Here is a 17,761-nt window from a genome sequence, read left to right as displayed (position 1 = left end):
GATTATAAAAAGTTATTACAGAGGAATGTTGTTGATTACTAAGGGTGACTGGGGTTATGGGGAGAATGCAGGTGAATTAGGTTGAGAGGGAAAAATAGATCAGCCATGATTGAATGGCGGCGTAGACTTGATGGGCCGAATGGTCTAATTCTGCTCCTAAAGCATGACTTATGAACTGGAACAAGGAATTGCAGATACTGGTTTCCAACAAAAAAAGATGCAAATTGCTGGATTGACCAAACGGGCACTATTATTGTTTGTTTATTTTTTTAACTTTTAATCTATATATACTGAATTTTTTTTGGTTTATTACAGCTTTTACAGGATACTATGTTTACATATCTGTTGTGCTGCTGTAAGAATTTCATTGTTTGGTTTTGGGACATTTGACAATAAAACACTCTTGCGAGTCAGGCAGCATCTCTGGAGAACATAGAGTTTTAGTTTTGTAGGTTTAGAGATGCAGCATGGAAACACTGTTTGGCCCACAGAGTCCACGCCAACCATTGATCACCTGTTCACACTAGTTCCTACTTTTGCATCCTATACACAAGGGGCAATTTACAGAAGCCAATTAACTGACAAACCCGCACGTCTTTGGAAAGTGGGAGGAAAACCGGAGCACCTGGAGAAAACCCACGTGGTCACAGGGAGAACGTACAAACTCCGTACAGACAGCTCCTGAGGTTAGGATCGAACCCAGCTCCCTGGCGCTGTGAGGCAGCAGCTCTACCAGCTAAATTCTGCTCCCATTGCTCACTAAGAGAATCTTGTTATTTGCAACATTATTTCGACTGCAGGCATTAACGTGGAGAATGTGGTCGTTTCCAGAGTACTTCTGAAGATGAACATTAATTCTATTAGCATCAGCTTTTCAAAAGACTAACCCCTGATATTCACAGAAATAACCTTCCATTTATCTTCATTTTTGCAAATTGTAGATAAAATGTCATGTTTTCTCGGTGCCTTTACAGAGGTTTATTGATATGTAAGGGAAAGCTATTGGGCCTTCTGACAAGTATTGATGAAAAGAAACCTCCATTTATTCCTCTCGGCAAGAAATATTAATCTTATTTTCCTGCCCTTTCAAAGCACAGTTGGCAGAAATGATTGTCGAGGCATTGAATGCCGATACAAACTATTGTATCTATATAAACTGCTCGTGTGTCATTGGGATTGAAAGGATTTTAGCCACATGACCATTCTATAGTGGATTTGGCACAATCAACTGAACTCCTTTTTTAATATAAGGTCTCTCTCATAAACCAGCACAAATAACAGTTCAAAATCTTCACGAACGTCCTAAAAATAGCAGTGACTGAACACAAAGCAGGGTTGGAATCCTAAAACCATTTGGTAAATGTTTAATATTGTGGCTTCCAGCTTCATTTCATTCTTTATTTTGATTTCTCTAAAGGGCTTGGCGCACTTTCACACGCAAAAGTCCAGATGCAAAGACTTTTTTTTGAACAGATAAGACCAAAAGATCTTTTGTTCAGCCTTACACCATCAGTACAGTAAGCACACAAAGAAATAATTTACTGCGATGTACGTAGAATGAAATAGAGAACAGTGCAGCAGACACAAGGAACTGCAGATGCTGGAATCTTGAGCAAAAGGACACAAAGTGCTGGAGTAACTCAGGCAGCATCCCTGGAGAACATGGATAGGCGAGGTTTCAGTCCGAAGTCTGGAGTCCGGAGAAGGGTCCCGACTTAAAACATCGCCTATCCATGTTCTCCATGGATGCTGCCTGATCCACTGAGTTACTTCAGCACTTTGCTTTTTTTGCTCATAGAACAGTACAGCAGAGGAACAGACTCTACTGCCACGATGTCCATGCCAAACATGATGCTGTTAAACTAATCTCCTCTGCCTGTACATGATCTATTTGCCTCCATTCCCTGCATATCCATGTGCCTATCTAAAAGTCACTTAAATGCCACTATTGTATCAGGGAGAACGTGCAAACTCCACACAGACAGCACCCGAGGTCAGGATCGAACCTAGGCCTCTGGCACTGTGTAAGGGGGCAACTCTACCATGTGCGCCATGAACTTTTATAACTCCAGAGACTACATTTTTGTCTACACTATAGTAACTTATTAACTTTATTTATATGCTGTAACTGTAATTCTTTTTGTGCACAATCCGCAGGCATTGCCACTTTCATTTCACTGCACATCGTGTATGTGTATGTGACAAATAAACTTGACTTGACTTGGCTTGACTTGACTTCACATTGAACTAATGTGAACAGGTGATCGAAGGTCGGCATGAACTCGATGGGCTGAAGGGCCTGTTACCAATTAGGTATTCACTCAGCATTTTGATGTTCCTTTGGATTTCCAATTTGATAAAGCTGACGTGACTTCTAAAGATACAACGTGCCAGAGTAACTGGGCAGGTCAGGTGGCCTAACCCGTTGAGTTACTCTTGCACTTTGTGCCTGCTTTGGTAAGCCAGCATCTGTGGTTCCTTACCTCTAGAGCAGACATGTCCAAAGTCCGGCCCGGGGGCCAATCGCGGCCCGGGGGCCAATCGCGGCCCGAGGTCAGATTTTATACGGCCCGCAGCTTCCATCTTAAAATGTATTATTTATGGCCCGCCAGCACTGTCTAACAGAATGAAGGTAGGGGGAGGGGGAGAGGGGAGGGGAGAGGGCGACTACACCTCCCGGCGGTCAGCGCTGCCCGACCTCCCCGCCCTGAGCGGGAAAGGCGACGGCGACGGCGACTACACTTCTCGGCGACGGGGTTGAGGGCGTGCGGGGGGGGGGGGTCGGGAGAGCGGCAGCTGAGCTCTCGTCACCCCGCACGCTCATTGGCAGGCACTCCCGTCAGTCGGGCAGGTGCCTCATCCCTCCCCCGCCCCGAGCGGGAGAGGCGACGGCGACTACACCTCCCGGCGGTCAGCGCTGCCCGATCTGCGGATTGTCAGACGCGAGGTCCGGGGGGGGGGGGAGCGCATTAGTTAAAGGTCCGGGGGGGGGGGGGGGGAGCGCATTAGTTAAAGGTCTGGGGGGGGGGAGCGCATTAGTTAAAGGTTCGGGGGGGGGGGGGCGGGGGGCATTGGCCCTTGGGTATTTTCACATTATCAAATCTGGCCCTCTTTGAAAAAAGTTTGGACACCACTGCTCTAGAGTCATAGAGACTTATAGAGTCATATTGCAGAGAAACAGGTCCAACTTGTCCATGCTGACCAAGATGCTCCATCTAAGCCAGTCACATTTGCACATGTTTGATTCATATCCTGAGTTTTGGCTTTAGTTTATAGTTTTAGGGATCCAGCATGGAAACAGGCCCTTCAGTCCATTGATACCACGCCGACCATCCATCACCCGTTCACACTAGTTCCATGTTATCCCACTTTCTCATCCACTCCCTACCCACAAGGGGCAATTTACAGAGCGATAATTAACCTACAAACCTGCACGTCTTTGGGATGTGGGAGGAAACCGGAACACCCGGAGGAAGCCCACGCGGTCACAGGGAGAACATGCAAACTCCATACAGACAGACAGCACCCGAGGTCGGGATCGAAACTGGGTCTCTGTCGCAGTAAGGCAGCAGCTCTACCCGCTGCACCACTGTGCCGCCGCCCTTCTGAACCTTTTCCATCCATTTACCTGTGCAAGTGTCTACATGACATGACCTTTGATTGTACGACTTACCTCGTCCGACCCTGACCCAAAGATCAGAAGGTCAAAGGGTATGGCAGCAACCATGTCGATGAGAAACCAGCCTTTGAAGTAGTGAATCGCGATCTTGGCCGGATGACTAACCACCTCTTCATTTTGGTTCACATAAGTCGCCCTGAAGTTTATTAGGATATCGATAATGAACATAATGTCCACGATTAAATCCACCACGTTCAACGGACTGCAGGAGTATCCACATTCCCTCCTCTTCTTCTCCTCCCTGTCATTGAGCAGGAAGGCGGCAGAGTAGGGAGTGAAGATCGCCGTGTAGATCACCAGAAGGAGGATCAGCCAGTCCCAAACGGCCTTGAACGGACTATAGTGCAGGATGGTGAGTTTGTGGATCCGAGGAGTCTGCAGCTTGTACTCAGGTAGAACATCAGCTCCAAGAGATAGAACCTGGGCCAGGGAGAGATGGACGGAACTTAGTTTAGTTTAGAGATACAGCGCGGAAACAGACCCTTTGGCCCACCGAGTCTACACCGACCAGCGATCGGCCCATAAACTAGCACTTTCCTACACACTAGGGACAATTTACAATTTTTACCGAAGCCAATTAACCTACAAACCTGCACGTCTTTGGAGTGTGAGAGGAAACCGGATCACACGGGAAAACCCATGTGATCATGGGGAGACCGTACAGTCAGCACCTGTAGTCAGAATCGAACCAAGGGTCAGTTTAGACATAAGGACTTAAGGGGCGGCATAGTGGCACAGTGGTAGAGTTGCTGTCTCACAGTGCCAGAGACCCCGGTTCGATCTTGACTACAGGTGCCATCCAAACAGAGTTTGTACCTTCTTCCCTTTACCACATGGGTTTTCTACAGGTGCTCCGGTTTCCTCCCACATCCCAAAGAGGTAGGTTTGTTGGTTAATTAGCCTGGGTAAAATTGTAAGATTGTTTGCTGTTGTAAAATTGATAAGCACCGAGAAAAAAACCCCATAACTTTCTGTTCTCCTGAAACAAAAGGAAATCTTTAAAAAGCATTTTATCGGGATTCATCACAGCATGGTTTGGGAACAGCTCCATTCAAGATCATACGAAATTGCAGAGAATTGTGGGCGCAGCCCAGTCCTTCACACAAACCAAACTCCCTTCGATTGACTCCATTTACACTTCGCGCTGCCTTGGCAAGGTCGCCAATATAACCTACACGAGTCTCACCTTCTTCTCCCCTCTTCCATCAGAAGTATGAAAACGGACACCTCCAGATTCAGTGACAGGTTCTTCCCGGCCGTTACCCGGCAACTGAAACATCCTCTCACCAACTAGAGAGAGGTCCTGACCTAACATGCACCTCATTGGAGACCTCTGGATTATATTTAATCGGACTTTACTGGACTTTATCGTGCACTAAACGTTATTCCCTTCATCTTGAATCTGTACACTGTGGACGGCTTGAGTGTAAACATATATAGTCTTTCCACTAACTGGATAGCGTGCAACAAAAAAGCTTCTCACTGGACCTCGGTACACGTGACAATAATAAACTAAACTAAACTAAACTAAACTAAACTTTCTTTTCAACTGAAACATCAGGAGATCTTTAAAATTAGGGTTAGGTTTAATTTTATTATTGTCACGTGTACAGTGGAAAGCTTTGTTTTGCATGCTACCCAATCAGATTAGATCAGGGATCTTGGAGTCCAAGTCCATAACTCTGTGACAGTGGCAACACAAGTGGATTGAGTGGTAAAGAAGGCATATGGTACCCTTGCTTTCATTGGTCAGGCATTAACAAGAGGTCATGATGCAGCTTTATAGGACTTTGGTTACATCAGATTTGGAGTATTGTGTGCAGTTCTGGTTGCATTTAATTTTTATCCCCCCAGGATACGTTTAAAGTGAGAGGGGAAAGATTTAATAGGAAACCGAGGGGTAACTTTATCACAGAGGGTGGTGGGTAAATTGAATAAGCTGCCAGAGGAGGTAGTTGAGGCAGGTACTATAACAACATTTAAAAGTCATTTGGACAGGTACATGGATTGGAAAGGTCGAGAGGGAGTAGCTTAGATGGGGCATCTTGGTTGGCACGGTTGAGTTGGGCCGAAGAACCTGTTTCCGTGCTGTGTGACTCAATGACTCTACGACACAAGGACTGATATATAGGAAGGATTTAGAGGGTTATTGACCAATGTAGGCAAATAGGACTAGCCCCGTATGTCAACGGTTGACATGGACAAGGTGGGCCGAAGGGCCTACTTCCGTGCTGTATTACTCTACCACTCTGAATCCTGGCTATCGGCTTTTTAGACATTGTTTTGGGAATTAGTAGACAATAATATCAATTTCCTCTAGGTGGCAGTGATACTTTGATATTTGAAGCTTTAAAAAAAATAAAGCTGTGTTAACCAGATTTTATGTAAAGTACCTGATGTTATATACAGTATAAGAAAATAACTGCAGATGCTGGTACAAATCGAAGATATTTATTCACAAAATGCTGGAGTAACTCAGCAGGCCAGGCAGCATCTCAGGAGAGAAGGAATGAGCGACGTTTCGGGTCGAGACCCTTCTTCAGACTAATACCAATACAGGTATTACTGTGAATTAAAAATACATACACTCACCTCCCATGTTGTTGCTGATAGACATCCTGTGTTAGTTTCTTACCATCATGTTTGTTTGCCTCCATCATTAAGTTTTAGTTCTAGAGACACAGCATGGAAACAGGCCCTTCGGCCCACCGAGCCCACGCCGACCATCGATCACCCATTCACACAGTTTCTACGTTATCCCACTTTCTCATCCACTCCCTACACACCAGGGGGCAATTTACAGAGGGCCAATTAACCTACAAATCCACGTCTTTCAGGATGAGGGAGGAAACCGGAGCATTCGGTGGAAACCCATGAGGTCACAAGGAGAACATGTAAACCCCACACAGACAGCACCCAAGGTCAGGACCAAAGCCTGGTCTCTTGCACTGTGAGGCAGCAGCTCTACTAGCTGCACCACCTTGCTACCCTGTTTCAAACGCTTGGTTTAGTTTAGAGAAACAACAAGGAAGTAGGCCCTTCGGCTCACCAAGTCCGTGCTGACCAGTGATACCCGTACTGTTTCTTTTACACTGAGCACTGAGCTTCAATCTTTTTGCATGAATATTGGGTTTTTTAATTTATTGAATTTTATTTTGTTTATTATGTATCTATGTACTGTGTTTAAAGGCCTGTTATTCTGCTGCGTAAGAATCTCATTGTTCATTTTTTTCGATACATATGACCATTAAACACTCTTGACTCTCTATCTCTTGACTCTTGCTCACCACTTTCCCATGTTGACATTTCTTTATTTACTTTAAGTTTTAGGTTTAGGGGAAATATATAAAAAGATCACTCAGAGGGTAATGCGGGATTTTCTCCGCCCGGCGGGGGCTTCAATGTCGGGAGCCCCGACCGCCCCAACGTGGCAACTCCAACAGCCTGACCGCGGGAGAAGACGGCAGGGAAGAGAAAAATACATTCTGACCTTCCATCGCAGTGAGGAGGGACTGGAGGAGACTCACTGTGATGGATGTTTCTTTTGTTTGGTGTTGGTTTATGATTGTATGTGTTATTGCATTTTTATTGATTATTCTTATTGGTCTTATTGTTGAACTGCGGGTAATTTTTCATTTCACTGCACATTTATATGTATGTGACAAATAAATTGACTATTGACTATTGAGTAGGTACATGGAACAAACCAGAGGAGATAATAAAAAGGAACTGCAGATGCTGATTCATATCAACGATAGACACTAAATGCTGGAGGAACTCAATGAGTAAACTCAATGGTCGCGAAGTGAAAAGCCACCCATTCATGCTCTCCAGAGATGCTGCCTGACCCACTGAGTTACTCCAGCACTTTGTGTCCATCTTTGCAAGAGGATGTAGTTGAGGCAGGTACTGCAGTGGCATTTAAAGGACATTTGGACAGGAAAGATGTGGAGGGATATGGGCCAAACGCAGGTCATTGGGACTAGAATCTTGGGCGGCATGACCGAGTTGGGCCGAAGGGGCCGTTTCCCTGCATTATGACACTATAGTTATCTAATCTTTGCCACTTTTACCAATTAGGTGGGGATATCTTGGTCTGAATGGACGAGTTGGGCCGAAGGGCCTGTTTCCACACTAAGTGCCCCTATGACCTTTTATCATGGTCCCTGATTCTACTGAAGGGTCTCGACCCAAAACATCACCCATCCATGTTCTCCGGAGTTACTACCTGACCCGTTGAGTTACTCTAGCACTTTGTGTCTTTTTTGTAAACCAGCATCTGCAGTTTCTTGTGTCTCAATATTAAAGAACCTGTTCATTTGCAGAAACAACGATCCCTTGAGACTTCACATTCAAACCATTATCTTCCAGTATTTAATGTAGTTCCAATGTGATGCCTCTATTAAACACACTTTTTCATATTCTGATAACAAGTATGAGGTGTTGCACTTTGGCTTGTCAAACTAGATGTCATATTGTTCTAGTCCCATTTACCTACATTTGGCCCATAGCCCTCAAAACCCTTCCTATCCATACATCTGTTCAAATGTATTTCAAAAGTCGTAATTGTATCTCTATAACTCAAGCCCACAATCCCAGCTAACACCTTGGTGAATCTCTTCTGCACCCTTTCCAACTTAATGTCATCCTTCCTATAGCTTGGAAATAGCCATCATCTGCCTCTAGAGCGTCCTTGGGCAGCTCATCCTCGATACGGACTACCTTCTGAGTGAAAAAGTTGCCCCTGTGGACCCAGTTTCATTTCTCTCCTCTCAGCTTAAGCCTGCGCCCTCTAGTTTTAGAGTCCTCCACCGCAGGATAAAGACAGTGAGTTCACTTTTTCCATGCCCCTCATGGTCTTGTACACCTCAATAAGGCCACCTTTTGGCTTCTTGCACTCCAAAGAAAAAATACCCTATGACTATGACTCTATGACTATGACCCTAGAACACAATGACTCATTGACTATGACCCTATGCCTCTATAACTCTATGACTATAACTCTATGACCCTATGACTATGACTATGACTTTATAACCCTATGACCCTCTGGCTATGACCCTGTGATCCTATGACTCTATGACTATGATCCTTTGACTATGACTATGACCCTATGACTATGACTATGACCCTATGACTTTATAACTATGACTATGACTCTATGAGCCTATGACTGTATAACCATGACCCTCTGACCCTAAGACCCTGACTCTATGACTATGACTCTATGACTCTATGACTATGACTCTATGACCCTAAGACCCTATGACCCTATGACTCTAAGGCTATCCAGGGCTCTACCATTTTACTGTAAATTCCCTGCACTGATAAAATGAGAGGGGAAGGATTTAATGGAAACCTGAAGGGCAACTTTTTCACTCAGAAGGTGGAGGGTATATGGAAGAGCTGCCAGAGGAGTTAGTTGAAGTAGCTGCAATAATGACATTCAGAAGATACAGGGACAGGTACATGGATAGGAATGGTTTAGAGGGATAAGGGCCAAATGCAGGCAGGTGGGTTTATTGTTGATGGGTCATCTTGGTTGGCTTGGGAAAGTATGGTTGGAGAGCTTGTTATTGTGCTGTATGACTCTATGAGAGCCAGAATGGCAATATTTAATACTATTTTAAGATATATTTATTTGTCTGAATGTGTAAAGTAATTACAAGTGTCAAGCTTTGTAAAATCGAATAATAAAAATTTAGTGAACCATACTGTTATGTTCTTTATAAGTTTCCTGACAAGCAATTTTCATGATAAACTTTCACACTATCATTCCCTGTGGATATTAGTTTCTGTCAACCTGCTGTGGTGTGACTTATAATATTGTCTCCAAAGGCAGTTCTTTCCTTCAGCTTCCTATAATGATCCAAATAGGTTTATGTTTATTATTGTCACGTGTATCAAGCTTTGTTTTGCACACGATCAAATCAGATCAGACAATACTGTACATAAATACAATTGAGTCAAACTCCAGTACAATAGGTAGAGCAAAGGGGAAGATACAGAGTGCAGAATATAGTTCGAAGATTGACACAAATAGTTGGAGTAACTCAGCGGGCCAGCAGCATCTCTGGAGAGAAGGACTAGGTTACGTTTCGGGACGAGACCCATCTTCTCAGCGTTGTAGTGCATCAGTTCCAGAGACAAAGTCAAATGTCTGTAATGGGGTCAAGGTAAATTGGACAGTACCCTAGCTTATGGAAGAACCATTCAGAAGCCCGATAACGGAGGGGAAGAAGTTGTTCCTGAGTCTGGTGGTGCACACTTTCAAGCTTCTGTACCTTCTGCCTGACATGGGCTGGGAGAAGAAGGAATGATCTGGGGTGGCACAAGTCTTTGATTATGTTGGTTGCTTTCCAGAGGCAGAGTGAAGTGTAGATGGAGTCAATGGTGGGGAGTCTCGTGTGATGGACTGGGCTACATCCACAACTCTCTGCAATTTCTTGCGGTCTTGGGCAGAGCTGTTCCCAAACCAAGCTGTGATACAACCTGACAGTACGCTCATTGATTTTGTTTATTTTTCTTTTCAAACTTTGGAATCTGATGCCTGGTGCCTGCCACCTTATCACTATTTGCTCTATCTTGTAGTGATGTTGCTTGCAGCTGAGCTGATATCTCTACCACAGACCTTGCCCTTTTACCCATATTGCTCGAATTTTAATCATCAAAGCAGTGCCGGCAGAATGGAGCAGGTTAAATGCTGATTAAAACTGTAAACTGCAGTTTAGCTTACAGTTTGCCCACATTTGGGCCATATCCTTGTAAACCTTTCCTAACCATGTACCTGTCCAAGTCTCTTTTAAATGTTGTTACCGTACCTGCCTCCTGCCTCGAGAGGCATCACAGCATGGTTTGGGAACAGCTCCATCCAAGACCATAATAAATTGCAGACAGTTGTGGACGCAGCCCAGACCATCGCAAAAACCATCTCCTTTCCATTGACTCCATTTACACTTCACACTGCCTCGGCAAGGCCACCAGCATAATCAAGGACCAGCCTCACTCCCTCTTCTACCTCACTCCCTCTTCTCCCCTCTCCCATCAGGCAAAAGGTACAGAAGTGTGAAAACGCACACTTCCAGATTCAGGGTGCGTTTCTTCACAGCTGTTTTCAGGTAAATTAGCCATCCTAGAAACATAGGAAATAGGTGCAGGAGTAGGCCATTCAGCCCTTTGAGCCAGCACCGCCATTCAATATGATCATGGCTGATCATCAAAGATCAGTACCCCGTTCCAGCTTTTTCCCCATATCCCTTGATTCCCTTAGCCCTAAGATCCTATCACCAAATGGAGAGCGATCCTGACCTCCCATCTACCTCACTAGAGACCCTCGGACTATCTTTAATTGGACTTTACTGGGTTTTATCATGCACTAAACGTTATTCTCTTCATCTTGTATCTGAACACTGTGGATGGCTCGACTGTAATCAAGTATTATCTTTCTGCCGACTGGAAAGTATGCAACAAAAGCTTTTCACTGTACCTCGCTCGGTACACCTGACAATAAACTAAACTAATTATCTACCTCTCTAGCAGCTGGTTCCATATACCCAGCCATATACTGAGTGAACAATTCTGCTTAAAATTAACTTTTTAAATACATGTCCAGATTACAGTAATAATGTTATCTTAATTACATTGAATATTATTCCCTGGTTTTGTAACTTGCTGAGATTTCCAACATTTCTTAAGGATACCAGAACTACATAATTAGCAGAAGGAATGTTTCATTTGTCTGCCTTAGGCAACTGTGATTTAATTAACCCAATTACTGCAATAGTTAGACTGTTTCCCAGTGGTCATCTACAAGAAGGATCTGGCTTGTGGACTAAGGGACGTGTCTCTCCATCAGTGCGTGGTGGTGTTTCAGAACATAGTACAGCACAGGAACAGGCCGTTCAGCCAAAGTTGGCTGTGCTGAATATGATGCCATGATAAACTAATCTCATCTGCCTGCAGGTGATCCATACCCCTCTATTCCTTGCACATCCATGTGCCTCTTCAAAAGCCTCAAGCGCCACTATCATATCTGCCTCCACCACTACCCCCGCAGTGCGTTCCAGGTCCCCACCACCCTGTAAAAATATTGCCCCACACATCTATATGCTAAAACTCTCGTTTGTTTGTTTGTTTGTTCCTGAACTACAGCCAAAACGGTACATGACAGCGTGACACTTTTAGGCCCACCTTACTCAAGTTGTCCCTTTAGTGCTAATGGAAGAGGTTTCATTGAAATCGGTCCTATATTTTTAGTTATTCACATTTTAAAGTTTAAATCTATCTCCTAGGAAGGGAATGGGGAGGGAGGGAGGGAGGGGGTGGAGGGAGGGGGGAAAGGGAGGGAGGGGGAGGAGGGTGGATAAGGGGGGTTGAGGGGGATGGAGGGGGGAGGGAAATGGAGAGGGAGGGGGGGTTGGAGGGAGGGGGAGGGTGAGGGGAGGGGAGGAGAGGAGGGAGGGGGAGGAGGGAGGGAGGGAGGAAGGTAGGGAGGGGGAGGGGAGGGGTGATGGGGAGGGTGGAGGGGGGGAAGAGAGGGTGCTGCACCAATGCAGTAGAGGTTTGGGGCCAATGGGTCCACCTGGTCTAGTCTTTAAATTTTCTCCCTCTCACCTTATAGCTATGTCCTCTAGTGCTGGACAGTTTCTACCCTGGGAGAAAAGGTTCTGATTGTCTACCCTATCTAAGGACGATGGTTGGCTGGCCGATCCAGATGGAGGTGACGGCTGGATGCTCTGCAGTAGCCTGGGGATCGCCAAGATTGGCACTGCTCCAGGAGGCCAAGCGTGCGGATTGGACGCGTCCTGCACCTACAGCTCTGCTTGGCCAGGCCGACCCGGCAACATTGCCAGGACAACGGGCCTTTATGGCCAGCTGCATTCAAAGCAACTTGGACTTTGAAAATGGTGCCAATACCTGGCGACTCTTGTATATTGTTGCTATGGACTATTTCTATACACTTGCACATAATATGGGATTGTGGTTATGTATAGTGATAATTTGCTGAACTGGATTCACATAAAGAATTTCTCTGTACCTCGCTCGTACATGTGATAGTAAAGAACCATTGAACCATTGAAGCATTGAAGCATTGTCTCTCATAATTTTACATACTTCTATCAAGTCTCCCCTCAACCTCCGACATTATAAATATCCAACCAATATGACAAAGTGACTAAATCTGGCAGATATGTGGCAGATACTTGATGGGCCTATCTCTGCTCCTATTACTTATGACCTTATGACATGACTTATATCCATGTCTATGTCTCAGGTTTTGGGGAGGGTGCAGAAAAGGTTTACCAGAATGATGAAAACAAGGATCTACAGATGCTAGTTTACTAAAGAAGCCACAGAGTGCTGGAGCAACTCAGCAGGACAGGCAACATCTGTGGGGGGAAATGGACAGTTGACATTTTGGGTCAGAACCCTTCTTCCATCTTCAGTCCAAGAAGGGTCCCGACCCTAAAAGTAGTCTATCCATGTTCTCCAAAGATGCTGCCTGACCCACTGAGTTACTCCAGTGCTTTCTGTCTTCTTTACCAGAACTTAGTCGTCAAACTTAGTCGTCAAACAGGACTTAGTCATCAAACCCGCTGACAAGGGAGGTGCTGTGGTGGTCTGGCGGGCTGACCTCTACAGGACCGAGGCCAGACGACAACTCTCAGACATCTCTTCCTACTTATCGCTGGACCATGACCCCACCGACAAACACCAAACCTTTATCATCAGCACCATCACGGACCTCACCATTTCCGGCGATCTACCCTCCAATGCCTCCAAACTTATAGTTCCCCAGCCCCGCACGGCCCGATTCTACCTCCTACCTAAAATCCATAAACAGAACTGTCCCGGCAGACCCATTGTCTCTGTCCCACTGAACTTATTTCCACCTACCTCGACTCCATCCTATCCCCCCTGGTCAGATCCCACCCCACCTATGTCCAAGACACCTCACACGCTCTCCATCTCCTCGATAACTTCCGGTTCCTAGGCCCCCACTCCCTCATCTTTACCATGGATGTCCAGTCACTCTACATTTCCATCCCCCACAAGGATGGTCTCGAAGCCCTCGGTTTCTTCATCGCCCGTAGAACCAGCCAATCCCCATCTACTAACAATCTCCTCCGCCTAGCAGAGCTGGTTCTTACCCTTAACAACTTCCCAGCCTGAAGAAGGGTCTCGACCCGAAACGTCGCCCATTCCTTCTCTCCTGAGATGCTGCCTGACCTGCTGAGTTACTCCAGCATTTTGTGAATAAATACATTCATTGTTTACCAGAATGATGCCTGGATTAGAGGGTATTAATTCCAAGGAGAGGTTGGACAGACTTGGATTGTTTTCTCTGGAACGCCAGAGGTTCAGGGGAGACCTGACAGAAGTATATAAAATAATGCTAGACATGGAGAAGGCAGCACCATAGATAGAATGGTAAAGATGGCATATGGTGTGCTTGCCTTCACAGGTTGGGTATGGAGTATAAGAGTCTGGAAGTCATGTTGCATCTTTATAGGACTTTGGTTAGGCTGCATTTGGGGAATTGTATTCAGTTCTGGTTGTCCCATTTGCAGAACGGATGTGGAGGCTTTGGAAAGGGTGCTGGGGAGGTTTACTAGAATGCTGCCTGGATTAGAGGGTTTCAGCCATAAGCAGAGGTTGGACAAACTTAGATTGATTTCACTATAGAATGCCAGAGATTGAGGGGAGACCTGATGGAAGTATATAAAATGATGAGAGGCATAGATTCGGTAGACCGTCAGAACCCTTTTCGCAGCGAGGAAATGTCAAAGACTAGAGGGCATGGCTTTAAGGTGAGGGGAGCAGGGCTTAAAAGGCTTACAATGGTCGGCATGTCCCCAACAACTCTCACCAACTTCTGCAGATGAGTTGTGGAAAGCATTTTATCACATTATGTAACAGCATGATTTGGTAATAGCTCCATCCTAGACCGCAGGAAATTGCAGAGAGTTGTGGACGTAGCCCAGACCATCACGCAAACCAACCTCCCTTCCATTGACACCATCTACACCTCATGCTGCCTCGGCAAGGCCACCAGTCTCACGCCGGTCACTCCCTCTTCTCCCCTCTCCCATCAGCTAAGAGGTACAGAAGTGTGAAAACTCACACCTCCAGATTCAGGGACACACACACACAGTTTCTTCCCAGCTGTTTTCAGGCAACTGAACGATCTTATCACCAACCAGAGACCGGTCCTGTCCCACCATCTTCCTCTTTGGAGACCCTCAGATCATCTTTAATCGGAATTTACTGGACTTTATCTTGCATGAAATGACATTCTCTTTATCCTGTATCTGTACACTGTGGACGGCTTGATTGTAATCATGTATAGTATTTTCGCTGACTGGATAGCACGCATCAAAAACATTTCACTGTACCTTGATACACGTGTCAATAATAAACTAAACTACACTAAACACGGCAAGATATTTAAGCAGAGGCTGGTGATTGCCTTGAATGCACTGCCAAGGGTGATGCTGGAGGCTGGTACAATCGTGCATTAAAGAGGCTTTTATATAGACACATGGATATGCAGGACCTGTTTTCATGCTGCATGACTATGAGACTCTATGGGAGTGGAGGAATATAGATCACGTGCAGGCAGAGGAGATTAGTTTAACTTAGCTTCATTGATATGGTCGGCTGAAGGACCTGTCTCTGTGCTGCACTTTTCTGTGTTCTATATTCTTCGAAACATAACTAATCAATGTATTTTCTACAAATTAGAATTTAAGCACAGTGGCACAGAAGTCGAGTTTTTAAATCTCATTGGGCGGCACGGTAGCACAGCGGTAGAGTTGCTGCTTTACAGCGAATGCAGCGCCGGAGACTCAGGTTCGATCCTGACTACGGGTGCTGCACTGTAAGGAGTTTGTACGTTCTCCCCGTGACCTGCGTGGGTTTTCTCCGAGATCTTCGGTTTCCTCCCACACTCCAAAGACGTACAGGTATGTAGGTTAATTGGCTGGGTAAATGTAAAAATTGTCCCTAGTGGGTGTAGGATAGTGTTAATGTACGGGGATCACTGGGCGGCACGGACTTGGAGGGCCGAAAAGGCCTGTTTCCGGCTGTATATATATATGATATATGATATATGATATATATATATATTGGGATAAGGGAGATGACTTTGTCACTGGCGTATACATTAAATGATTTTCCAACCAATTATAAATGCCTTACAGCGCCAGAGACCCGGGTTCGATCCTGACTATGTTGCGCTATTTGTATGGAGTTTGCAAGTTCTCCCTGTGACCGCGTGGGTTTTCTCCGAATCCTCCAGTTTCCTCCCACACTCCAAAGACGTACAAGTTTTTAGGTTAATTGGCTTCTGTAAATTGAAAATCGGCCGCAGTTTGTAGGATGGTGCTAGTGTACGGGGTGATGGGTAGTTGGCACGGACTCAGTGGGCCGAAGGGCCAGTTCCCATGTTGCATCTCTAAAGTCTAACGTCTAAAGTCACATCAAATTCAAATTCTGTGCATTGTAGTCAAAAACATACATGATTCATTCACTAATTTGAATTTGAAGAATTGAAGACACTATGCAAGAGTCTGAAGAAGGTTCTCGACCCGAAAAGTCACCCATTCCTTCTCTCCCGAGATGCTGCCTGACCTGCTGAGTTACTCCAGCATTTTGTGAATAAATCAAAGGAACAAAACTACAATGCTTTAGAAACACAGGCAAGGAATTTGGCACCCATTCACTTTATCGACTTAATACATGCAAATGTATCTCCTTTGCTAGAGACACCATGCCTCGTCAAAATACAAATTCATTCCTGGCAGTCTTCCATCTTCCCTCAAATTTATTTTACCGCTCTTTTGACCTTTTCAGAGTTTTAATGAGTTGTTGTAAAGCTACACGTTAGAAATGGTACTCAAGCTCACACATTACCTTGGTGGTACACTAACAAGAAAGTACCTGAAACTGTGGTGAATTGAAAAGGAATTGGATCAGAACTCATGTCTGCACTAACAGGATTCCGACTGATTTAAACACAAAATGCCAAAGACAAATGAAAATCTAATTAACTGATACTTTTTATGTGCGAAGCTTTGGAAATCCCTTCTGACAACTGTGGTTGAGGATGTTGGTATTTATAGATGAGAATTACATGTAATTCAGTACCTCTTCCTTGTTAAAATTTGGTTTAACTGCCAGTATAAATCCCAATTAGTGTTAATCTACAGCACTGCCAGAATCTGAGCCTTTCCAAGTGCTATTTTCTTGTTCAAAAGCCCGATTAACAGAGTGCCCTTCTTCCAATATAAACTGAAACCTTTAACTCAGTATCTTTCAGCGATTACCATAACCCAAATTTAACAAAGAACACAATATTAGATCTCAGTGATAGACACAAAATGCTGGAGTAACTCAACGGGTCAGGCAACCTCTAGGGAGAAAAGGAATAGGTGACATTTCGGGTCAGAACCTTCTTCAGACCCGAGAAAGCTGAGGAAGGGTTCCGACCCAAAACATCACCTATTCTATTTCTCTAGAGATGCTGCCTGACCCGCTGAGTTACTCCATCAATTTGTATATTTCTTCATTATAAACCAGCTTCTGCAGTTCTTTCCTATACATCTCAGTTTCAGGATATTAGTTGCCAATTGATTGGGGCAGCACAGTGGCACAGCGGTCGAGTTGCTTCCCTACAGCTCCAGAGACCCGGGTTTGATCCTGATTACGGGTTCTGTCTGTACGGAGTTTGTACCTTTTCTCTGTGGTCGCATGAGTTCTCCCTGGGTTCCCTGGTATCTTCCCACACTCCAAAGACGCACAGGTTTGTAGATCAAGGGGTATGGGGAGAAGGCAGGATCGGGGTACAGATTGCCATGATCACATTGAATGGTGGTGCTGGCTCGAAGGGCCGAATGGCCTACTCCTGCACCTATTGTCTATTGTCTATTAATTGGCTTCGGTAAAATTTGTAAATTGTCCCTTGTGTGTAGGATAGTGTTAGTGCACAGAGTGATCGCTGGCCGGCGCGGACTCAGTGGGCTGAAGGACCTTTTTCTGCGCTGTATCTCTAAATTAAACTAAACTACAACTGAAGATGTA

General features: G+C 45.1%; 1 protein-coding gene across 6 annotated transcripts in view; it reads right to left on the bottom strand.

The window, feature by feature from the left end:
* kcnh7b (potassium channel, voltage gated eag related subfamily H, member 7b) overlaps positions 1–17,761 on the bottom strand; it is a 289,477-nt gene that overhangs the window by 47,207 nt on the left and 224,509 nt on the right. For all 6 annotated transcript variants that reach the window (XM_078403802.1, XM_078403803.1, XM_078403804.1 and 3 more), the window contains one exon: positions 3,674–4,099. In XM_078403802.1, coding sequence (XP_078259928.1) covers positions 3,674–4,099 — 426 coding nt within the window. The remainder of the gene's footprint in view (positions 1–3,673; positions 4,100–17,761) is intronic.

The sequence above is a fragment of the Rhinoraja longicauda genome, chromosome 8 (genome assembly GCF_053455715.1).
Source record: "Rhinoraja longicauda isolate Sanriku21f chromosome 8, sRhiLon1.1, whole genome shotgun sequence".
NCBI lineage: Eukaryota > Metazoa > Chordata > Chondrichthyes > Rajiformes > Arhynchobatidae > Rhinoraja > Rhinoraja longicauda.
Note: the sequence above shows the minus strand (reverse complement) of the source record. Positions and strands in the feature narration are given on the sequence as shown.